Source organism: Betta splendens, chromosome 22, assembly GCF_900634795.4.
Source record: "Betta splendens chromosome 22, fBetSpl5.4, whole genome shotgun sequence".
Taxonomy (NCBI): Eukaryota; Metazoa; Chordata; class Actinopteri; order Anabantiformes; family Osphronemidae; genus Betta; species Betta splendens.
Window position 1 is genome coordinate 12,039,658 of NC_040900.2, and position 23,881 is coordinate 12,063,538.

Here is a 23,881-nt window from a genome sequence, read left to right on the forward strand (position 1 = left end):
CGGAAGGAGGATGGATGTGGAGGAGGGAGGTGTGAAGACGGGGGAAGGGAGGAACCATCTGGGGCTGGTACTTGGATCCACTGTGTGAAAGTGGGGGAAGGAGGTGGAATCAAATTGTGTGTCAGTCTGAAAGCCTCCTGTTCTCCAGCTGCACCTCTGCCCTTCAGGTGTCTCCACCCTCCTCCTACGCTGTTGTCAGCGTGTGACCTTACTTGTGAATGAGCCTCATAAGTAATGTTGGGTTGGTGGCACCAACTCTCCTTAATGGAGCTGCTCCGTTTTCCCACTGTGGCCGAGTCAGAGCCTCTGAAAAGCAGCGACCTTCATGCTTTAACTGACTGATGCAGGCAGCGATGATGTTTCTGAAATAGGACCTGAGCTCGTCTCCTCTTTCTCCTGGCTCTCGGCCTCCTCTTCCCTCACACCAACTAACTCACTTTCTCGCTTACATCCAACGCCTGCGTTCGTCTACTGATAAATATTTTCTCCTCTGAACACGTCCAAACCACTTTAATCTGACTTTATCTGACACGACTCCTGGTCTTCAAAGGTGAAGCTCAGCCTCTCCTTCATCCTTCCTTTGTCCTTCCTTCCATCTCTTTGATGTGCTTTCATCACACAAGCTGTGGTGCGTTACTACACCTGTTCCAACCTGCTGCCCTATAGACCCTTATAGTTATGCTCCACCTCAGGATCTGCTCATTTAGACATGTCGTAGTATTCATGTCGCTAGTGACCAAAAACTTGACAGTATTTTTTCCAGGAACAAATGGAAAGTAAGTGATGTCATATAATTAAAGTTATTCGTCATAGCTAGTAATATTTTTGCTTCGAGTGTTTTACATTATTTCATACTTCCACTGTGATTTATATACTTGTCTGTTATTTATTCATCCAGTTATATTTTTCAAAAAAACTCAATGTATTATATGTTAAACAAATATGAAAACACGTAAACTATACAGAGCACCTAAGGCAAAGTATGTGCATTCAAATGAAGCAGCCTCTGAAGAGACTACACCATGCGGAGCAGTTCCTTTTCAAACTAACCAACACTGACAAACCTCTGAAGGCTTGTCGCTTTGGTAAGGCTGGTATTCACACGAACACTGACTCAACATCATCCCTCTTCTCACACACACAAGAAAAATGTGACAAGTGAATGAATAAAGTCAGAAATTACAAAATCCAAAAGTTCCTCCAACTATTCATAAACAATAAAAAGCCACTTTACAATAAAAGTCTGTATGTTGGTCCCACTATTGTCCAGACGTCTGTGCTGTGAATGGGATGGAACTTTAACCTTTGTTTGAATAAATACATATTTTAAAAGTTAGAACTTAAAGGTTTAATCATCCTGTGGGGTTTGATTTGTTGGCAGGATATAGTCAAATGAGCTCAGTTTCATTTTGTTTAATATAAAATGTGATGTAGACACAAAGTGCCTATATTTGGAATATGGTCAAAAATGAAGCTGTGAGGAAAGTTGCTCATGATCTGTTGGTAATTTGTGGATTTAAACAGCGTCCATAGTGAAATAAATGATGCAGGCACTTAAAAGTCACAGCTCCTTGGCTTGTTTTTGTTTTCTCCCGTTTTCATCTTGAGATACACAGGTCCATAGGAGAGCAGGGAGGATCCGCGGAGCATCAGCGGAGGACACCGGCCGTGGTCCAGTCCCCTTCTAACTGTGCTGCTCCTGATTCCTCATCAGACTAAGTTTGCTCTTCAGGTCCTGTTTGTAGGCCAGGAGCTGACCGTTGTCCTCCAGCAGCTTGTTGTGCTCCTGGATGAGACGAGATGAAGACTGCTGTTCCCTCTGTTCCTGCTCCAGCTGAGACATCAGCTCCTGTCTGGACACAGCAGCAGCACGAGGTGTCCGTTAATGCTCACAATCAATCCTTTTGTCTTGTCTTTCCGCATAAACTGGTCAACTTGTCACATGTTCTTTGATCGAGCCACACTATGTTAAACCGTCATAAACAGACAAAACACAAACACAAATGACTTTGTATTTGTAAAATACTGAAGCTCACATTCACTTTCTAGACGCTGTGCTTAGCATTGCTTAACTCTGTAGTTAAGGACAGCAGCTGCAGAGCAGGTCCCTGACCGATCTGTTCACTCCTGCTGCTTAAAGCTTAAGTATTCACACGACACAAGATGTTCGTAGATGTAGTCAGAAACAATAATGACAATAAATACGCAAGTGACTTACTTTTTCTGAAGGAGCTGCTCAATCTCTGACTGCACTCTGATGTACTCCTGTGCCATCCTGATGTGCTGCTCAAACACAGCCATGGACTCTTTAGAGTTTGGACATGGAGCCAGAGGCTGAAAGATTTAAAAACATTTTATTCCCTCTTATGCCAGAAGACATCATAGGTGTGTTACTTAATAGATGGTTAAAAGTATGTTTGAGTGGTGGCAGTTGAAGAAACACTTGATAATTGGAACCATGTATAGCACATGCATACACAGTTGTGTTTGGATGCATAGGCACTGAAGCAATGAAAACACCTTCCTCACACTAAACTAACCTCACATTAAGTTATTGCATGTGCACTTTTCACTCACCTGCAGCTGGTAGTCGAGTTTGAGGCAGGCTATGGGGACAGAGCTGTCCACGCCATTGATGGCTACACACACGCACGCACGCACACACACAGTATTAGAGACACAGTACAACTACTGGCCCATTTATGTTTAAATCAACATCATGGATCATGGTTGAATAACCATTGGATCATGCTTTGATTTTAAAGGATAAATCAATGTTGACAATGTTTAAATCAATATTTTTACAAGCATTAGCATTAAATGCTGTTTCAAGGTTACATCAACGGCACAAAAACAACTGACATTATTTTTATCCACATTTTAATGTTGAAGGTTGGTTGTGTGCCTGTTGGGTAACGAATCATTATTGACTTGATATAGTTAATCATCACCAGCGTGTTATATAAATAATAACAAGTTTGGAGTTTAGCTTTGGCATCAGCTGACGTCTTTGTGTACATAAAGCTACTTCCTGTACCTGTGGAACTTAAGGTCATCCTCAGCTCTGACTGGCCGCTGGTGATGACAGGACTGGAGCAGTGGCTTTGGGGGTGTGCTGCCTGATTTTCTACCCTGGACACGTTAGTACGCAACGTGGCAGTCTGAAAAGGAAAGAGAGGTTTCTGTTCATCAAGGAGCCGCTGAGCCATGTGTGAATCAGCCTGGAGGTGCCGTTACCTTTGAAGGCTTGAACTGCAGCGGGATCTTCAGGGTTTCCTCTCTGCCCAGGGAGTTTCTGGGATCTGTGTTGTCATCACTCTTGGTGCTGTTGATGGTGGAGTCGGCGCACGAGTCTGCACACGGCAAACACAGAGTCATGGAACAGCATCGTAACTGTGACATGCACTGGGTCAACAGAGGCAGTTATGGACCAGTAGAAGACAGCGAGCTGACGGTTACCTGAGCTTGTACCTGGGGAGGAGCCGCTTCTGTTGGCCGAAGGCTGGTGGGGGAGGTCGAGTGGTTCATCAGAACCTGGGAAAAACTAAATCACAGCAACAGAGCATTACATTAAGTTGTCCTAAATGAACAGCATCATGTGTGGCCATGTTGTTGCTAGTACATTACACTAACCCTTGATTTAGAGGTAACCAAGCGTAGAAATAAACACTATACTAACACACAATGTTTAGGTTCTTGTACTTTATTACTAGTATTTTGTTACTTTTAGTACAATACAATTTAAAAGCAACCGTTGCAGTTGAAGACACCTATGGAGGAGCCTTAGGAACATTTGTCTACAACTGTTACATGCTGGGTTCGTACCTTCATGAGACGGCTCATGGTGTTTGTGACCTCCTCCATGGAAGGCCTCTGGCTGGGCTCTTTGTCCCAGCAACGAGTCATCAGAGTCTCTATGGGTTCAGGGAGGTCTCTGATCAGAGGAGGCCGTGTACCTGCATGACAAACAAAGGAATCGGGTCAGCTCCCATCGCATTCAGGTATCATTAATGTTGATATTGATTATGTAACTGCGACATCCACAGTTTGCAGTAGGTTAAGTAAATTCCGGGGCATAAATGCAAGAGTCAGAATGTTTGGGCACTGACAGAACTTTTGATCCGACAAAGACTTAATATGTCCTCTGGCTGTGCAAAGCTTTGGTCCATTCATAACTGTTACCAGTGAACAAACACACTCAGCCAACTGTTGACTCTTTCTTCACCAGTGTTCGATGCATAATTAAAGCATGTTGCTGTTGAACCTGTAGCCTGGAGGGGAGCTGTATACAATACTGCAGTATCAGACACGATGTCACTCACCTCTGTGAACAGCCCACATTATACAAAATGCAGAGCCACCAATCTCATCAAAGGGCTTCTTGCGTGTGATGACCTCCCACAGAATAATGCCCCAGCTGAACACATCACACTTTTCACTGTAGTTACTGCCTAAAGAAAGCACAGGTCAGAGTTATTATAGGACAGGTATGCAGGTAAAACCAGGGTTATAAACTAACTGGATGGAGGCTTAATCTACTGTAAATGTTGTTGAAGACTCTATTCATCAGCCGAGTTATAACATGAAGGTCATGTAATTCAGAGAGAGACACACCAAACTGGGATGTTAATCTCCCACTAGGTGAAGCAGTGCTAGTAGCTCACCTTCAAAAACCTCCGGTGCCATCCAAGCTGCACTGCCTTTGTTGTTTGTCATGTAGGTCTGAATATCACAGGCTGTACCGAAGTCACATATCTTCAGTACGGTACCACGAGCGACAAGCAGCAGACTGAATTAGGAGAACAGGTCAGAGGTGCTGCAGAGGTCAGGTCAGGTCTTACAAGTCAGGTTCAAGCTTCTGTCTGTATCTTCACAACCATTATTGTTTGACGGCTACTAGTTGCTATTTTAGCATAACTTTGTGCAGCTTACAGGAGGACTTTGTTGATTCCACACAGAATGACTCACCTCAGCTATTATAGTTTAAAAACGGGTTGTTCTTACTTTGGTGGCTTGAGATCCCGATGTATTAAGGCCTTTGGCTTCATGGCATGCAGATAGGCAACCCCTTGGGCACACTGCAGGCACCAGCTCATGGCATGGGCTGCTGTGTATTGGGCCTGTGGGTCAGCACTATGCAAAACTTCAAACAAAGCAGAAAACACAGCATGACTATACATACCGTCTGTCATACTGTCCATACCATTAGCCTGCTGTCAGGTTCTAATGCAGCTTGGAACATCTTAGAGTTACGATGTGACTGAGACCAGTGGTGCAGTCTGGACAGGTCAGAAGGCCGTCATCCGGCCAACGTGCAGCACAAATGACAAACACAAAGTGACAAATAATTGGGAAATTGTAGGAAACTCTCTTACAAATGACGCCATCAACAGGCTGGGGTGCTTCCTTTACTCTGATTCACTGAATCCAACGGAAGCAGTTGCCTTCAGAAATCACCTAGTGAACTAATGAATAGATTCCACCGTTGTGTAATTTAATGTCAGTATGAAGACAGCTGTTCAGTGAAGCTGAACAAACAGCATCATGAACCAGACTGGATAGAGAGGTTTACAGCAGGTTAGGCTATAAAACACCAGCTTTAAGTATCTTAGGGAGCGCTGGTCGACTCATTTGAAAGATGGAAAGAGTATGGCACAGCTATAAACCTACCAAGACAAGGCCACCAACCTCAACAAACAGGCTGAAGAAGGCCACTAATCAGAGGAGCCAAGAGGCCCACAGTGACGCTATAGGAGCTGCAGAGATCCACATCTCAGTTCAGCTTTCAAAAATTTGGAAAACATTTATCACTTCCCTTTTACTTTATAATTATGTGCCACTCTGTGTCGCTCTGTTCGTGGGAAGGCTTAGGGGCTATAAGTTTGTTTGCTGAGCACCTTAAAGACAACGAGCACCACTGAGCCCATCATGAGTCAAACCTTCACATTACACAATGTGACTTACGGTTGTACAAAGATCCACATTCAGCATACTCCATCACCAGACACACCTGAAAACACAAACTATGTTAGCAGCAGTCAAATTCCTACATACAAATATATCATCTTGGCCTGAAAATGTATTACTGTAAAATTTGCTTCACAATCGTCAAACTTGAGGCTACAGGTTGTGATTGTGATATGAAGATCTCCAGGGTCTAAGAAAAATCCTGGTTTATTTGCACAGATTTCTGATGAGCTTTTAAGGCAAGCCTGGTGTAGATAGGGTGTAGATAGTGGGGATAAAAGAGCATTCATACCCCTGCTGTGATTAAAGACAAAATTATAGCAGGTGTATGAATGTAGATCTTCTGTTTGCTATATAACAGAGGATAAGTGTAACTAAAGTAAACTCTAACTAGAGACTGAACCTTCATAAGCTGCAAATACTGGATGGAACAGAGCCTTATGTGGACTTTACATTAATCATAATAATGCAACAAGTTCATCAAACCACAATAATGAGCAGCAACCCTCCTAAAACTAGAGCAATATTAGAGCAATATTATATACGTACTGGACTGTCACAGGAGCCATAAAGCTTAACAATGTTGGGGTGGTTGACCCGGGAGAGCTGACGGAGCTGTGCACAAAGACAGACATACGCAGCATTATCAATCATTTATTACCATAAACATGGGTTGTCTCACAGTTTATACTGATTTAAAGAAGGCACTGCTGCCACATCCCACAGAACAGCTTCAGGGTGTAGTGGAGTCCACACTTCCGTGGTTCAGCAACAGGGAGCACCACAACATTAGTCGCTGCCTACACTCATCCAGCAGTGATCCATCACCTGTGACGAGCTCTAACTAAGGACGAAGAACCGGAGCCGTCTTACTGTACCTCCACAAGAAAAGCGTTGCGCTCATTCTCACTCTCAATGGTCTTGATGGCTACGTCCTTTCCTTTCCACACAGCCTTGAAGACAACTCCAAACGTGCCTCTGCCGACAGCCTGCAGGAGACAAGACACTGTAGGCACCATGTAGAGAAGAGAGGTCCATCCCCTGCTTTGATTGACTGATTGACTATAACCGTGTCCCTCAATATACAAGGATCACAGTATAATTCCACAGCTGCGTTTTAGCGTCCGATCTGGTCCTTAAACGCCTTTAAGGCTTTTCATAGTCCCTGTTTGTTCGGCCCAGAGTAACTAAACGTACCAACAGTACCGTGTCTGTGTCTGATCTGGTGAAAACATACATGTCGCTGCTAAACCAGCGGTGCTGGCTCAGAGACGGAACTTTACCGTTTCCACTTGGATGTCCTCGCACTGGATGTCTTCGAACAGACAGCCGGCCGGAGTCTCCACCATGGCAGCACGCTGCTGGAGACGAGCCTCGACGCTTCTCCGGTGCTCGCGGGGACAAATCGCAGTCTGGGCCGCTTGTTGGCTGCGGCTAAAAGCTCCTTTTTCATCTGTTACTATGGTTCAGGAAGTAGCAGCAGCTCGCGCAGCTCTGTTGCGTAATCGTTGCTTGTTGGTCCACCCGCAAATAGCGTCCGACGGGGAACGTCTCAGGATGGAGCCAAACACGGGCAAACGCGGCGGTTCCTACGTGCTTGCCCGCAATGCGGTCAGTCCTAACCGACAAAACCAACTGCATCAACCGTATGTTTCATGATAAAGGACAATAACGTCATTCGTCATTGTTTGGCGATTGTGAACGCAGCTTGGCTTTCCTGGAGCCTCCACGGGGGGGCGACAGTCATGGAAAACTGCCGTAGGAACCAGTAACTTTACGTTGCACCAAGGACGTATCTGGCGTTTATGACAAGCCGTTTTAACATTTATTAGATAGTCAGAATTCAAATAGATATCCGGCATGTTTTTCCACCTAGTCAAAACTATAATTTAAGATATCCACAACTACATTTTAACTAGGCACAATTGAAGTTTTGGATATCCATAATTCAATTTTGCCTAGGCAAAATTGCCCATTGACTTAAATAGGAAAGTAGTTTTGGATAACCATAATTCCCTTTCGCCTAGGCACAATTGCAATTACAGATATCTATAATTCACCACTTTGTATATATATTTAAAATACGTACCTAGGCAGATATGGATATATAAAATACAATTACGGACACCTTAAAACCCTTAAATGTTAAAACGACTTGCCAAAGGGCGTTACGCTCACGCCTTCGGGTTAATTTGACGTCATAATGACGTCAGAGTCCGGTGAAACCAGTAAAGAGACATAGTAAAATGTCAGTTTTGAAAATTGTGTTAATCTCATAATGGTCAGTATTGTAATAATCAGCTTTCTTGTGTTCTAAAGAATAATTAAGCAAGAGGTGTGCAAATCTGGCAAATATAAAATATACAATCACAAGCATACAATCGCTACCGCCGCGTCGACTTTTGTCTGCTCGAATGACAAGATGCATCAAAAAGTAAAAACAAATAAACAGAAAACTTCATGGTTTATGATACATGATGTCGTAACGTCCAAATGTCCCATCAATGCACACATAGGAAACACACACAAACACAGGGTGAAGGACCTTTAGATCATATTTAGTGCAGTTCCTAGTTCTTCAGCTTAAGAACTCTTACAAACACCTCACTCACATCTTATGCAAGAAGTTCTTTGTGCAAATCCCGTGGGGAGAAAAGAGTGTAGATGTGTGTAGGTGTCCTTGCCAGGTTCAAGACAGGCGTCATCCTGTGTCAAGCACTGACGTGTTGGGTAACATGTAAACTTGGCTTTTGAGCAGATTTATAAACACACTGACACATCCATTATATTCTTCATTCTGGTCACTTTACCAGAAATTAACTATTTAGTGCAATCTTAATATTGGCTGTACATAGTGCATGGAAGTGGAATAAGACTATATATTACTTCTATATATTACATATATACTGTTTCTGTAACACAGTGGTAGGCAGACATCTATGCAGTTCTTCTCCCGAGGTGCTGGTTTCCATGACGTTTCTGTTACTGGTTTAGTTTTGACACTGGTCTCTCTCGACTTCCGTCAAAGACATTGTTCCTTCGTTGTTTCCTGCGGTTCATCTGAGACAAATCCCGATCGAACACCTCTCCAGACCGCAGAGCCAAAACCAGGTCATCGAACTCACCGCCTTCCTCCTCATTAGCTTTGCCTTTCTTTGTCTCTCTGTCTTTCTTCAACTGGATAAGAAAGAAAAGCTCATGAAAGACAGAACATCCACTGACTTGAGCAAATGAAGTGGTTGTTACGCATTGTCCTTTTAAATGAACAGCTTCCGTGGCTCTGGTCTCGGCTTCCACTCCGTCTACTAACCTGGGCCTCCACCGATTTCCGTTTTTCCTCCTCAACCTTGCGTCTGGCCATGTTCTCATTGTCTTGTTTGGCCTCTGACAAAGCTGTGAGGAAGGTTTCAAACATCCCAAAGAAGTAATCTGGCTGCAGGTTGGGCGCGTCTTCTCCAAAGTGTTTTAGGGCTTTTCCAAACTTCAATAAGACACATAAAAGGGTCAATGTAATCAGCTTCCTCTACTCTAAACACATGTAAAGATGTTGCTATGCCACATAGAACTCCTAGCTGGTCTGTCACATAACCCACGTACACCTGATGACGCGGATGGAGCAGCCGAGCATCGCTGTGAACCAGGACAGAACCTGGACTGTTCACAGACTGTCAGCACCTGTGACTCCACAGGTGAAGCAGTGATTGGTGTAGATGACGCAGATATGAAGCCTCACAAACTACAAATCCCATAATGCAGTGGGGAGAGTCAGAGTTTGGAACTATTGCGTTATAAGAGTCAAGGAAAAATCCTAATAGAGGTTTGTTTTTGTGGATAGAAAAAGACCCCACAGTTTGGTTGGATAAAAAGTGTTAAACATGAGCTTTAAACTGCTGTGTCTCCAAATGAAAGCAGAAAACATAAACTCTGTCATTTGTTCCAACGTTTTGTGCCATGACATGGATGAACAGCAGGAGAAAACACAAAGTCAGCATTTCCTCAAAAACAAACTAGCATTAAAAATGAGCTACAGCTCGTATGTCACACTCAACTTTAACTAATTGTATTCAATTGTATGTAAATTTAATATATTTAATTAAATATAATAATTAAATGTAGTTTAATTTAAAAACCATTCAGACAAAATTATGTCAGTTAAACAAAAAGAACCTTTCGACGCAGAGACTTTGACCATTTATTGGATCCCACCACTGCGCCTATAGACATCCACCTGGCTCCATCCGTTTGGATCCCACCACATCACCCTCCACATGTATGACATCCATCTGTCACCCACTCACCAGGTCCTTGGCTTCAGTGAGCGACTCCTCCACCTCTGAGAAGTTGAAGGAGGCCATAGTGATGAACTGACTCACCACAGGGACAAACCTATCGCCAGGACTCTGAGGCGACTGGGTCTGCTGGTAGTTTAACTCCTGCAACAGAGCAACAGGAGCATCCAGGTGTTGTTCATGTGTTCGTACCTGTTGTTGGTGGATGAGGTCACTTACCGCCTCTACACTCTTTAGGCCAGATCTCAGGTTGCCCACTTCCTGGTCCAGCTCGGTCATACTGGCAAAGTGACATCAACAAAGGCCTACTGACTGCACCATCACCTCTGAAGCAAGAACTGTTTGTTTGTGTGTTTGCCTGTGTTTGAATCTATTAACACCTTGACGACAGTAAAGCTACGGTAGGTTAGAGCAGATACAGCTGTCTGACACCCTCACAGACAACAAGGACGTTGTTACACAGAGTCCGTTATTGCTCATCTCATGCGTTTATGATGGTGTGTTAACCAGAACCTAACTAGATAATAAATGTTCCGGTGTGACTGGCTCTGGTGTGTTTGTATGTTCAGTCTTACCTGACTTTAGCAGCTCCTGGCACATTTTGCAGGTCTTGATCCAACATGACCATGTCAGGGAACTTCCTGTCTATGACAGAGACCATGTAGTGGAGCAAAGTGATGTTTCTGCAAAGACACAGCAGCGGGTGACAGTTGGTTCCATATACATGTCTCCTGTGAAAACTGTGAAAACCGCTTTGGCGTCCGTACTTGTCAGTGCTTGACTTGGTGTCAGCTATTTTGTTGAGGCTGGACACTTTAAATCCAAAAGCATTTCCCCGTTGTCCTTTGTTCATGTAGTTGCCGAAGGCCAGAACCAGCTCGAGCAGCTGCCGCAGGGCCGCGCTCTGCATCAGCTCCCTGGACGCCAGACACAGCACTGCAGACACAGGATTCACACTGGCCGGTCTGTTTGCTGTCACACACTGTCCTATGCAGCCTCCGCCTTAATCTGATGTTAGTGCTACACAACCCGCAACCTTTTATTACCTTTGATCTTAGGTTTGAGCTCTGCTACTCTTTCAGCAAACTTCTTCTTGAAGCAGAGAGTCTGTAGCCTCTGTTGATAGTGGTCGATTCTGGACGGACACAAAAGAGCCAACCCCATTTGCGATGAGTGGGCACTCACGGGCGCGACCCGCTCATAGACTGACGCCGGGCCAGCTCTGCTGCGCGTTACCTGCTCATGTCGTACAGGAAGCGGTCGGCTTTGGCCATGCGATCCAGCTCGTGCCTGTGCTCCTCCAGGAGCTCAATGTCGCTCCTCTCGGGAACAAACTTCAACAGCTTCACACGCAGACACGCCGTTTGATTGGTTAGAGCCCGGAGGCCATGGTACCGGCAGCATCCGTATCTCTGAGCTCGGGGTACTGTACCTGGTCCAGCAGGTCTTTGGGCAGGTCCTCCTGTTCGTCCATGCTGAGGATGGCAGAGCGCATCTCCTCATTGGTCAGCCTCAGCCTGTGCCACACACGTGTTCAATGTAATGATTCCATTGGCTGTGTATTAACGTTCCCTCTTTGTTGTCCGCCTCCTCCGGCTCTCACCCTCACACACTGACCGTGACAGCAGGATGTTACAGTTCTGTGCGCGACGCCCATCGATCACTGACAACTCCTTCACTTTCTTAGCCAGAGCGTGGTCGTCCTCGTTGTCCTTCTGACGATACACAAACAAGAACAAATGGATAAAATATAAGGAAACACATTTACAGTGACGTAAACGGAGTCAGTCTGACTTCACGTTTGTCAGTGCAAAGGCGCTCAGACACCTGTGGCTTCTGGTAGGCAGAGAAGGTCCTTTGGAATTCCTCTAGATCCAGAACTTTGAACACCCTGAGGTCATCTATCTCTTTCCATATGGTTCCCTCCAACTTGCTCTGAAACCAAGGATCACACTGTGGCATGAGACACGGAGAACAAATTCCTGCACCCTTACATTAAACCAAACGTCTGATCCTGTAGCGTCATGATTTCCATAGTTTCTGTTCATTTGTACATTACAACACATTGATAAACCAGGACTGGGAGGATCCATGCTGCCAATAGCAACAGCTGCCCCAGCTACATTAGCAGTAGAAGCAGGGATGAAACCACCTCAGGGAGTTTGCTCCAGTTGAACAACTTGAGCGGGTTCGAGGGCTGAGGAATGTTCTTCTGGCGAGTTGGTCTCGGAGCTCCTGGAGGAGGAGGTGGAGCCAAGGGAGCCGTGCCAAAACCTGGTGGGCCTCCGGGAGGAGGAGGAGGAGGAGGAGGAGGAGGAGGAACCAGAGACGCTGAGGGGTCTGGGACGGGTGGAGGAAGAACTGACCCTGAAGTGAGAGGAGGTCCTCCTGGAACACTGGACGTCTGACGGGAAGAGAACAGTTGCTCCGTTAGCACAGGAACACACACAGCTTGGTGCTCTGTGTGTCCAGCCCTTCACCCTGCTTCAACCGCTGCTCCACCTGGGTCTGCTACTAGTCACACCCCTCACCCTGTGTAATGCTGGGCCTGTCTTACTCATCTAGCCTGTTGGATATAGTGAAGTCACTGTCTGCTGCCTGCCCTTTGTCTGCTGACCTCGTACTTACATTGCGTTGCTGCAGCTGAGCAGACAGGAGTGACACTTGTTGTTTGCTTTCTTTGTGGTCCTTGATCTCTCTCTCCAGCTTCTCCTTCATCTTGTTCAGCAACTCCATCATCTCTTCCTTTTCTTTATTTTTGGCCTCGCACTCTCTCTCTTTCTTCTCAAACCGTTGTTGTAGGTTGTGATGTTCTACAGAAAAATAAAAGCCAATTAGCTAAAATCTAATAATTTTGATTCAAGACTCATGAGTCTGTGCATCCATCAATGGCTGTAAAGACAAAATGTATGAAAGTCGTGTTTACCTTTTCTCAAACTGTCGGTTTCTTCTTTCCACTTCTTGACCTCGTTTTCCTTGACGAGCCTATAGACAGTTACATGTCACTACTACAAACACACAGTACAGAAGTTGTCCAAGTTTGGACTCAGTCTGAACTTAGCAATGTTTCAACAAAACTAAAAGCTGCAGGTGAACTGGACCCGGTCTGTGTCTGTGTGTTTGAGCACATGCATGCTGCTGGACTCTCCTTTAAACACTGGACACTTACATGCGAACCACATTTTTCACGTTGAAGTCGTCCAGCGGAGCAACATCAGGGTTTTCACCTGCGTCCGTCTGCAGCACCAGCTGTTGAATGATCCTGTCCAACAACACCCAGTACTGGTGCGTGGTTCTGCTTTGCTTATCTGCAAGCAGACGAGGGAGCTGAAGAGAAGCTACTAGACTCACAGATAAAGTTTATGAGCAGTGAATTACAGGCACAGTGAAGCAGCCTTACACAACATCAGGAGGCAGTGCTGCAGGATGGACAGGAAGTGAGGGTAGGATTCAGTGTAGCTCAGCGTCTTCTTGATCAGCTCAAACATCTGGTTGGCACTTTTAGTGTCTACATGGACCTGGAGTGATGCATTGACATTTTCACTGGATTGAGTCACATGAACGACACGCTTGCACTGTAATCGGTCACATGTGGACGTACAGCATCAAAACGCCTCGATAATGCCAGCTCGTCTTCATTCCTCAGCAGCTCAAAGAAGTCCATGTGTCTGGAAGAGGACAAGCACTGTCACGGCTGGAGCCGGAGCTTTGAAGCAGCTTTGAGTCGTGCCGGGTACTCTACCTGTCCAGGGTGGCGTTCTCATGAGAACGCAGTTTATCAATGACTGGCTGAATGCCCAGCATCAGAAACTCATAGCGCAGATGGACGCGGAACTCCAAGCTAGTCTGAAACACACACACATACACGTTTCCTATTGACCAGACAGACGGAGCCATGACCTGACTGGATGTTTGGAGGGAGGGCAGACACGGGGGCAGAGGCGCTTCCTCACCTCACCTGCTCCCGGGCGGAGCACAGCGTTGACGAACGACATGATGGCCGTCTTCAGGCTGACCTCGTCTCTGTAGCGGCCCGTGGATCTGTCTAAGTCTGTCAGCAGCGTCTGCACACATGTTCAGACACAGCGATGCAGGTTTCCGATCAGTTCCACTAGACCCCACTGATTCCCAGTAGTTTCAGTAACCAACAGATTAATTGTTTGACTGAATTAAAAATAGCTTCTTTTGTACGTTTGATCAGCTGATGATTCTGTTAAACCACATTTAATAGATTACTACAAATTGACATTTGCTAATCTAGACTTTTAGACATTATTCCTGTAAATGAACATCAACAACCACCTCTGACCAAGTGATCAAAGTTTTGGTGAAGAATTCAGGGCAGGAAACAGGAAACAGGACACAGCGTCGACAGAGTAGTGAGTTGCAGAAACCCAACAAAGCGCCTCCATCAGGCCCGAGGGCCGACAGATTGAGACACAGGTGGAGGAGAGTCAGACCTGAAAGCGAGCTCGCTCCGAGGCGAACGTCTGGTAGTTCAGCATGGCCTCCAGGACCTTCTTATGGCCTCCAGGCACCAAACACACCGCACCAAGGATCTCTAACACTGCAACCTGTGAGCAGAATGTGCAAAAGGGATTTATAACGAGCTGATGGAACCCACGAAACAGGCCGAGTCCCACTGGTAATGTCAGGCAAATCATGTTTATAGTACGTGTCATTCATAAAGGTCTTCACGTGTAGTAGTAAACATAAACAGCACAACGTGAAGACCTTTATGAATCACTGTTTACTTGTTTTTGCCCTGTGTCTAGTTGGTTTAAGGGATAGCTTTCATGTTTTCATAGTTACTTTGAGCATTTCATATTAGCGCCATCTTTACACTTTTGTGTTGATGGGTTAAAATGAATGTGTTTAAACATTGTCAGCATATGTGTGAGTTAACAAACCAGTTCAGTGTGTCTCTAAATAAGTTTCTTTCCTGTTCCGTTCACACTCAGCTTCTTTTCCGTACCTTGGTTTTGATGTTTTCAGTGACCAGACTTTGTGCAATGATATTGATGCTCTCGCTGTGGCCCAGAACGTGAGCTCTGCCCTGGGAGTTGTTCATCAGTGCTTTGATGCAGCCGATCAGTGACGTGTGAATTTGAGACTCCGTGGTCTCGTAATCCATCGACTTGAGGAAGTTGAGTATACAAGACAGGCCGTCCAGCTCAACGAAGCGCGTCACGAATCTGCAGGTTACAAGGAAAGAGTTAGAACGTCCGGAGCCTGTAGTGCAGGGCATGAGGGGAAGTGGGACAGTGGGAGCAGCACCTCATGGGTTGTGTCCTCAGGGCTGTTTTCAGAGCGTCTATAACCTTGTAGCGTTCCTGCTCCTCCTCCCCCTCTAGTGCCAGCAGGGTTTTCCTCTGCACAGAAACAACAGCAGCCTCTTCACATGGTTACTCTGGATCCTGAGTCCTCACCTCATTCAGGAAGTTAGCATTTCGATCATTATTACACCTGGAGACAGATTGTGACTCACAGCAGCTATGGACCTGATCTGGTCTATGTAATACTCGGGCCATCTACCTGCCCCTTTGTTCTCCTCGGCCTCCTGAAAAGCACAGACATACAAACACATACATGACATAAAGTGTTGTACACTGTAAACCTGAATGTTAAAAATAATTAAATTGATTAAACACATTTTTATTTAAAAAAAGCTCTCATTTTGAGTTACTGTGACATTTTTTGTTTTGAGTAAATTAAACTAATAATATTTGATGACCTTGAACTTTTTATCTGGTTAAAAAAACACTAACTGTTAGTGATGATCACGTGTTTGTGTCTCTATGGAGACAGGATTTGAAGCTTTGTGATTGGCTGCTTCGGAACTGTATAAAAAAGACAGCATTAATGTTATTAACGCAGCATCATTTAATTTATTCCGCCGCCTCACTGACTGCTAGCTGACTGTAGCTCTCTCAGGTGTTCAGGTGTTCCAAAATAATACTAGCCAACTGAGCAATCAAAAAATAATATGTAACATCAACTGTTTTAAGTTATTGTGGCATTTGACTTTGAAGATCATAAAATTAAAGGTTTTGAGGCAATCAGTTGCCTTGTTTCTTTTTTGAGTTCTGTTAACTAATCAGGGTTTACAGTGTATGTCATGTTGAAGGCCTGTGTGACCAGTCCACCAAGACGTTCAAACCACACACATAACTTCATACCATTTTCTTACTACAGTAGATCTGCCATTTTTTCTCTGCGGGCAAAGCGAACATCTCCGCTCTATGTTTTTCTGTGAGATCCAACTCGTCCTGAGACACAAGCGAACAGAATGAAAGAATGAAAAAGGAAAGGAAATGTGTTCAACAACCGCAAATGTTACATGTTAAATGTCGTGTGCACAACAAAGCGCTGTGTGGCCTCTCACCACCAGCTCGGTGAACATGGAGTCCAGGTCCTGAGGGGCCGGCATGGGCAGGGTGGGCTCCAGAACAGAGGCAGCGATGACGTCATCGTGGCGGTAGGTGATCTCTGGTGATCTCTGATCCCGGTCTTTAAAGCAGCAGGGGAAGAACGAGGACAGGCCGAGCGGTTTCTTCTGCGTGTCCTGCGATGCCATGGTTCCAGCAGAGACCGGCACTGGCTGGCAAAAAAAAATTAAGACAACTGGCATAAGAGGATGTGTGCCAATATGTTGGTACCGTGGTTCTCGTGGAGCCAGCTTCAGGTTCAGGGACACGAGGCTCATAATGCTACTAGAGCTGGTCCAGGTCACTGAGCCAAGAGTTAGACTTAGATTTAAATGCTTCTTAGACTGAGGTAATAAATAAGTTGAGTTGTTCAGTTGTTACCTACACACTGAGATGCACAGTATGAAATGGTGGCCTTCACTCACAAAGAGTGAGAATCCACAGTTCCGGACAAACAAAAGGTTTATAACGGAATGTGTAAACACGAAGCGGATGAGACAACGATCAATTCAAACAGGCAAGAACAAAAACCAACACAAACAGATGAGGTGATGGTCAGAAGTGGGACAAAGCAAGAGAACAAACAACACGGCACACTGATAAGAGGGGAATCCAGCAAATAGAGTGCAGGTGGAAGGGGCCGTCCTGTGGGATGGTGAACCAGGAAGCATGATGCATGGGGGCGTGGCCAAGGTGTGAGAACAGACACGTGAAAACATACGTCCAGACAGAAACAAAACACAGACTGAGACTCGTGTTGTTATTTCCTCTGACTCATTAATTAAAGTCACATTCCACAGTCACACAATTTTAAGTTAGTGTTTGTGGCTTCGGTGGATCCAATGCATTTCATCAACTACTGTATCTGTAAGATTCTCAACAGATAAGTAAATGGTATAATAGGTAAATAGTAAATAGTATAATTAAACATATAAGGTTAATATTTGCCCTTTTACGTTTCCCTGCTTTAATCACATGTATGAACTAAAGTGCAGGTTACTGTTGGGGAAGCAACAGGATCAAAACTCCCAATCAAACACATCTTCAGTTTCAACCTGAGCCAAGACCAGCGCTGGTTAGGTTAGTGAGCGACAGTCGGCACCAATGAATCAACTGGTTGGGGAGTGGCTGCTGCACTGAGCATGCGGACCTGTCAGACGTGTCCAGTAACACACCCTGAGCAGGAAAAGCTAGTACTGATCGGTAATCAGGCCCAGATACACACGCTACTGCTGCTGGGAGACGGTGTCCCGTGAATGAACCTACACTGGTGCCTACAGACCTAAACACCTGCAGAGTTCATTAATATGCAATGAAAAGTAAATGATGTGACTGTGAGGGTAATGCTACAACCCCGCACACCTGAAGGCAGCTTAGAGGAGACACTTGTTGGAGGAGGTAGGTCTCCTTTCATCATTAGTCTGGTGGTCTGTTCCTATATAACGTAGGACTAGGCTCAAAGAATAAGGCCTGCAGCAGCATGGACACGTTAACCTCTGTCTGACCCAATGACAACCATCCTCACAGCGGATGTTTCAAGTGGGCTTCGCCTGTAGTCTGCTCCCGACCACCGTCTCCGTGGTTGCCTCAGCTGCCACCTCTGTACGGCGTTGCCATCTGGCCTGATGTGGTGCTGGCGAGAGCAAGCAGCCAACCAGCCCAGGCTGCAGGACAGAGGGGCACTGGGCCACAGCAGCCTGCAGAGCTCGCTCCGAGGAAACAACCCAGTTCTGCATCGATCTCGTGGGCATTTACCGGGTCAAAGTTGACACAGAAACCCCTCCACAGCACATCTGATCACCCTCATCAACACCCTTCCTAATAGCACTAGTTGTACTACTGCACTAGTGCAGGCAGAGCTCTGGCCTGCCTGGTTATTGGTTGGGAACAATTCTGGAAGATTCTGCCTGCTGCTGAGTTTGGTCCATTAACAATTATTAACACTTCTATTATTTCACCACAGTGAGTGATGTCTTGCCAGTGAAACCCTGAGAAATTGCCCTTTACAGTACAATAAATAGTGAGTCCATCTGTCTGCAGCCAAAGTAAACTGAACACATTACTACTGTCTTCAGGACGTCATTCAAATAACACACAACACCACAGCTGAATGATTACGTTTGCTGCAAAAAAAGCAAACACAGAACCTGCAGTGAGGTGAACTGTAGTGACTCCAAGCAGCTGTTAGGTGTCAGTGCGAGGGCTGCTGGTTTCTGTGTGTTGGATTAACTGGTGGATGAACAGAATGAACGCTGCCCAGTGACCAGCACAGGACAATGTATGGATGGACCGGTCCGGTGCCTGAAGCACAGTGGCTCCATGATGCTCTGGAAGCTCTGCCTACATGTGAGCTCCTTGATTAGTCCTTGGTTATGGGATGTCAGTTACACAGATGGGTTGAATATCTTTAAGTGAACTGCAGCTTCTTCGCGTAAATTTAATAGAGTACAATTTTTTTTTGTGTTTTTACTGGAAACAAAACGATACAAAGATTGATTTAGGTGAAATAATGACCGTCACAGGTCTCATACCTTTGAGATCCACGTCTAAGTGATGCAGTGAGAGACCATGTTCTGTTGGAGAAATGTGTTGTAAATCATCAGTCTGACGTCAGATGAATGAAATCATAAGAACATTACAAAAACTAAAGATTCCACTTAATATTCAAAGTAACAGAACTGTATATTCTTAATGTAGAAAGGTGAACAGAAGAAGTGAGCAACTGAGCCTGCCTCAACCACAGCGAAACATCAACAGGAGCAAAGCTGAAAACCTGCCTGTGTCAGTAAAGTCGACTCACACTGTTCACTCTGAGGCTGATGTCATGATCCACCAGAGGTTAGCTGGGTCAGATGATTTCAAAATCCACCCGGAGCAGATGATCCGGGCCGGGGTTCTACCAGAAAGAAACTCTAGCTGCTCCCAGCTGCGTCCAAGCGCCTCTGCGTCCTGTGACTGGGTGACGCGCAGAATATGCGAGTGCTCAAACACACACTACTGCATTCCAGGTGGAGACGCCCAGACCTCGCCCACAGCATTACCACAGGCACAGTGTGTGTGTGTGTGTGTGTTTCAGTGTATAGGATCATTTAAAGTTTTTCAGCTGCAGATCAAATGTCATGTTTACTTTTCAGCATCACTTCAACCTGAGTGCCGTTCTCACCTACAGCTGAGATCAGGGTGATTTACTACACGCCTGACCTACTCTGGCCTCACTCACACGATGCCCATTAAATATTTTAGTTCCTCATCTGACGTGATTGTTTGTTTTTCTAATTACTGCCGCTCAGTCTTCACCTGCTGCCAAGTTTCAGACACATTACACCAAGTTCCCATCTACATCTGTATCTCTTTATTTTGGCATGACCTTTAACACTGAAAGCCAACATTCAATTTTAAAAAATATAAAATACTTAAACCTAAAGTCAAATCAACTGCTTTGTGTAGTTTGTGATTTGTAGCCATTAGAGGTTGGTCAGATACCAGGTTGGCTACAGAGATAAAGTGCAGCATCCCGTTAATTCAGACGGCTGCACCCAACGTCCTCCTCCCTTTACGGACACGCCTAACCCTCTGTTCTGTTCAACAGGTGTCGGCCTCGCGTGTCTCCAGGGTGTAAGTCCTGACTTCTGTCGTCATCATCGTCATCCCCTCAGCCTGGGTCTGCTGGACGGTTCCTCTGTGCTGCTGCACCCACCAGTGTTACAGGTAGAGTCCACCTAAAGTTAAAGTCATGTATTAATATTTGCATCAGTGGCTCCTGTCACACATAACAGTCCAAAATATAGGAAGCTGCTATAGCATTAGCTTATTACAACTATGCTGTCAGAAAGGTCTCCAGAAGTCCTGGTTGAACACATCCACAGCTGCAGAGTCTTTAAACCGTGTCAGTTTGTGCAGTGACTCTTCGGTGATATGTTTCGATGAAGATCACTCCATTTACTTCACAGTACATTTGTACCCAGGTGACCTCTGCAGCATTTCCAACATATCTTCTTGAGGAATGCACCAATAAGACCAATGGGCCTCACCGCTCGGCCTCCAGCACGTTCGTCCTCCACGCTGTGACTCGGCGCGTCACAGGCTGGTGTCCGTCGTCTTGGTCGCGGGTGCGCCGGCAGACTTGGGGAGCGTCGCGGTGTCGAGCTGAGCGTCCCTGCAGAAGAACAGAGCCGGGTTCCTACAGGCCCACATGGCCACTTCTCCACCGCCTCCTTTACCGGGGCTTGACGTCGACAGCCGGCTGCTGTTGCTCGCGCCCACGCGACTCGCGTGCCGATCTCTGATCCGGTCTGCGTGGCTGAGCTGCGTCTCGCGGCCGCGGGTTTGGCCGGACAGGTAGGCGGCTACGTGCCTGGTCCGGTAGCCTTCCTCTCTGCCGCGGCCCAGGAGCATGGAAATGTTGGGGTTTCTCAGGGCGTAGATCAGGGGGTTGATGGCTCCGTTGGCCCACGCGAGCCACACGGCCACCGTGTCCATAGCGGGGTTGAATGTGTAGTCTCCCATTGCCGTTACCAAGCCCATTAAACAATATGGCCCCCAACAAAAAATCACAAAGACAATCATAATCAGGACCGTGGTGGCCGTTCGCATCTCACTGTAAAAGCGCAGCAAATATGCGTACGTGGTCACCGGCCTGATGCGGATTTCAGAGAGCCGCACGGTTTTACAGATATTATAATGACAAAAACACATAAGGGAGAAAGGCAGTAAGTAACAGACAACAATGAGGCAGATGCTGTAGGCCGTCCCCATGCGCGAGGTCCCCGAGTGGAACACGTACATACAGTGGTAGAAGCCTCGCTTGTGGATCTGTGCGGGTGTCGGCACCAACAAATACCAAGGCAGAGAAAAGAGAACAGCAGTCAGCCACACAGCCAGCAACAGCTGAGTGGCTCTCTGCCAGCCCATTTTAGCCTGTGGCTGTCTGACAATGGCGTAGTATCTGTCAAAGGAGATCAAAGTCATCGTCAAGGTGGAGATGATACCGAAGCAGGTGTTAAAAAAACCATTGGCAACACAGAAGCGGTCCCCAAACATCCAGATCCCGTCCTTGCTGAACAGCATGATGAAGGAGAAGGGCAGACACAGAACAGCCGTGAGGAAGTCGGACAGCGACAGGGACATGATGAAAGCGTTGGTCACCGTCCGAAGCTGCCTGTGCTTGATGATGACGATGACGACCGCAGAGTTACCGAAGCTGGACAGGAGGAAGATGGAGAGGAGAACCAGAGCCTGAGCTGCCACCGTGATGCCCTGCAACACGGAGTTGGCGTCGGCGGCGCTCAGCACTGATGGCGTGACCGCCCCCGGGCCTCGGCCGGGCTCGTTCCCCCGCTGGTCCCTGAACGCCGACAGGTTCCCTGTGGCGCCAACGGCGGCCTCTGCCGTGGTGGTCACAAGGCTGGTGACTATGGAAACAACCCTGGAGAACACAGATAACGTATAAATCAACAGGTGTTTTCTCCTGGTCTACAACTAGACTTTGTGCTAGGTTGGTCCAGTATCAGTGTTTTGGTATAAACCTTCAACTGCAGGAAGGTGCCAAGGTGAGATATGTATGTAGATATGTACATATATGTATATGTATTTACTGTCTTCATAATACCTTTTTGGTATTTTCAATCTTCCCTGATTGTAAAGTGCATTGAGATAACTCTGCTATATAGCTAAAATTGAACAGAATTATTTCCTGTGTTTAACTTAAATTGAGAAGTGATGGAAGCTGTGAACGTCCCAATGTTTAGGAGCAGCACGTGCTGTAGGTTGGTTCCATTGTAATACACTTATAAACATGAATCGTGACAGTTTGAGCAAAATAGAGATTCTATATAGTTGATGGAGAGCGGATGTGGATTACCTTGGTCCGACAGGTGGGGCAGTGCCCAGCTGGCTGCTGAAGCGTGGCCCAGACATGTCAGCTGTGTGCTTCCTACCATTGTAGCCCTGCGGGGCCGTGCTAGCAGGGCAAAACAAAAGGAGAGGTCTCACACGTTGTCCTGAAGACGTCCATTAGATTAGAGTCAGTGCGTCGTGGTTTCCTGGATTCTGCCACAGCTGCAGACAACTCATCCAAGCTCAAGTCATCAGTTCTTAATATGTTCAAATCCACCAATCCATCCATAATATTGGTGGTTGATATTTTTAAATCTAACAATAACATTTGATGTAACAGTGTTTATATGGGATTATAACAGCTCCAGTAATAAACCAGTAATAGAAGACCGGCATTAGAAGAAATGCATGCGTGGTCAATTATTAAAGAAAACTGACTTCATGTTTTGCCGAAATCACGTTTTAACATCGTTTGACTTAACGTTTGCAGTATCACTGTCATGTTGTGATACCGTTGCTGGTAAACACCGCTTCTGTCCTGCTGGTGCAGCTGAACCTCAGACAGATCACAGACTGTTTGATACATCTGAAGATAAACTGAGTCTAAGCTCAGTTTCTCAAACAAAGGTCCACAGAGTATAACAGAACCGTGGGCTGAGCTCCAGCTGCTTGTGTCCAGTTTATTCCTAAAGCAGCACCGTTACTCACTCCGGTTTCCTCCGGCGCTGTAGCGGTGGATCCTCCAGATCACTGCGCCTCCGCTTTGTTCCGTGGAGCTCAGGAAGACACGTCTTTTCCCTGGTTCTGGAGAACAGTGGCCTGTGCAACCTGGGAACCGGAACCCAGCACAACCCCGCTTCATCAACGGGCTGATCGGCTTCTGGCCTGTAGAGAAGCCGCTGGGTCCGTGTTCAGTGGACGTGGGAGATAACGGCTTCCAGCCTCCGGGCGACGAGCAGCACGAAGCTGCTCTTCTCCGCTGACGACAGTCCGCTGCAGAAGCGGGTGCAGGTGACATCCACTCAGAGACGAGACCCTCTTCTGGGTTCGCTCCTTGTGTTAAACCACGCCCTCCACGTGAACGTGCACCATGACTTTTGTGTGACGTTTGATGTAGTTGCCATGGCGACGGGCAAAGACATTTTATTCTCAAGAATACAGACATATGAGACAACTGTTGTACTAATTTCACCTGAGGAAAGTCACAGCACATTCAAATCAAATAGGCCACAGTTATTAAAATGTATTCATTTATTTTCAGCTAAAATGTTTTCGTCCTTTTTCATACCCTTAAAAATGTTTTAATAATAATTATTTCAATTTACAATTTAGAAACATTTTATCATTTATTTATATTATGGT

The 23,881-nt window shown here is 46.0% G+C and overlaps 3 protein-coding genes across 9 annotated transcripts; all 3 read right to left on the reverse strand.

Annotated features, from left to right (window-relative positions):
* Positions 1-866: 866 nt before the first annotated feature.
* LOC114848301 (mitogen-activated protein kinase kinase kinase 7-like) lies at positions 867-7,599 on the reverse strand. Its single transcript, XM_029138688.3, has 14 exons — positions 7,251-7,599; positions 6,846-6,956; positions 6,517-6,582; positions 5,965-6,010; positions 5,005-5,143; positions 4,665-4,789; positions 4,323-4,451; positions 3,826-3,956; positions 3,460-3,544; positions 3,238-3,353; positions 3,038-3,161; positions 2,578-2,639; positions 2,219-2,334; positions 867-1,853 (listed from the first exon to the last, which is right to left on the reverse strand). The coding sequence occupies exons 1-14, from the start codon at positions 7,314-7,316 to the stop codon at positions 1,685-1,687; spliced, it is 1,485 nt and encodes a 494-aa protein (XP_028994521.1). The 5' UTR covers positions 7,317-7,599; the 3' UTR covers positions 867-1,684.
* A 617-nt stretch (positions 7,600-8,216) lies between these two features.
* Positions 8,217-19,656, reverse strand: LOC114848300 (disheveled-associated activator of morphogenesis 1-like). Of its 6 annotated transcripts, none has more exons than XM_055505430.1 (27): positions 19,485-19,656; positions 19,216-19,257; positions 16,642-16,857; positions 16,436-16,525; positions 15,745-15,816; positions 15,534-15,628; positions 15,232-15,451; positions 14,717-14,830; positions 14,210-14,320; positions 13,999-14,102; positions 13,858-13,924; positions 13,657-13,774; positions 13,426-13,564; positions 13,183-13,241; positions 12,885-13,069; positions 12,409-12,660; positions 12,084-12,191; positions 11,874-11,968; positions 11,689-11,773; positions 11,493-11,599; positions 11,303-11,391; positions 11,024-11,192; positions 10,832-10,939; positions 10,476-10,536; positions 10,266-10,400; positions 9,278-9,448; positions 8,217-9,144 (listed from the first exon to the last, which is right to left on the reverse strand). In XM_055505430.1, exons 3-27 carry the CDS (start codon positions 16,831-16,833, stop codon positions 8,950-8,952), a joined length of 3,141 nt encoding a protein of 1,046 aa, XP_055361405.1. In that variant the 5' UTR covers positions 16,834-16,857; positions 19,216-19,257; positions 19,485-19,656; the 3' UTR covers positions 8,217-8,949. The 6 variants fall into 6 exon arrangements, with proteins under 6 accessions (XP_055361405.1, XP_028994520.1, XP_055361404.1 ...); XM_029138687.3 differs by having other exon boundaries at positions 11,874-11,971; XM_055505429.1 differs by having other exon boundaries at positions 11,874-11,971; positions 19,462-19,656.
* Positions 19,657-20,021: 365 nt separating this feature from the next.
* LOC114848787 (G-protein coupled receptor 135) lies at positions 20,022-23,641 on the reverse strand. Of its 2 annotated transcripts, XM_041069162.2 has the most exons (4): positions 23,228-23,641; positions 22,545-22,643; positions 20,716-22,109; positions 20,022-20,403 (listed from the first exon to the last, which is right to left on the reverse strand). In XM_041069162.2, the coding sequence occupies exons 2-3, from the start codon at positions 22,598-22,600 to the stop codon at positions 20,762-20,764; spliced, it is 1,404 nt and encodes a 467-aa protein (XP_040925096.1). In that variant the 5' UTR covers positions 22,601-22,643; positions 23,228-23,641; the 3' UTR covers positions 20,022-20,403; positions 20,716-20,761. The 2 variants fall into 2 exon arrangements, with proteins under 2 accessions (XP_040925096.1, XP_040925095.1); XM_041069161.2 differs by having other exon boundaries at positions 20,022-22,109.
* Positions 23,642-23,881: the final 240 nt, after the last annotated feature.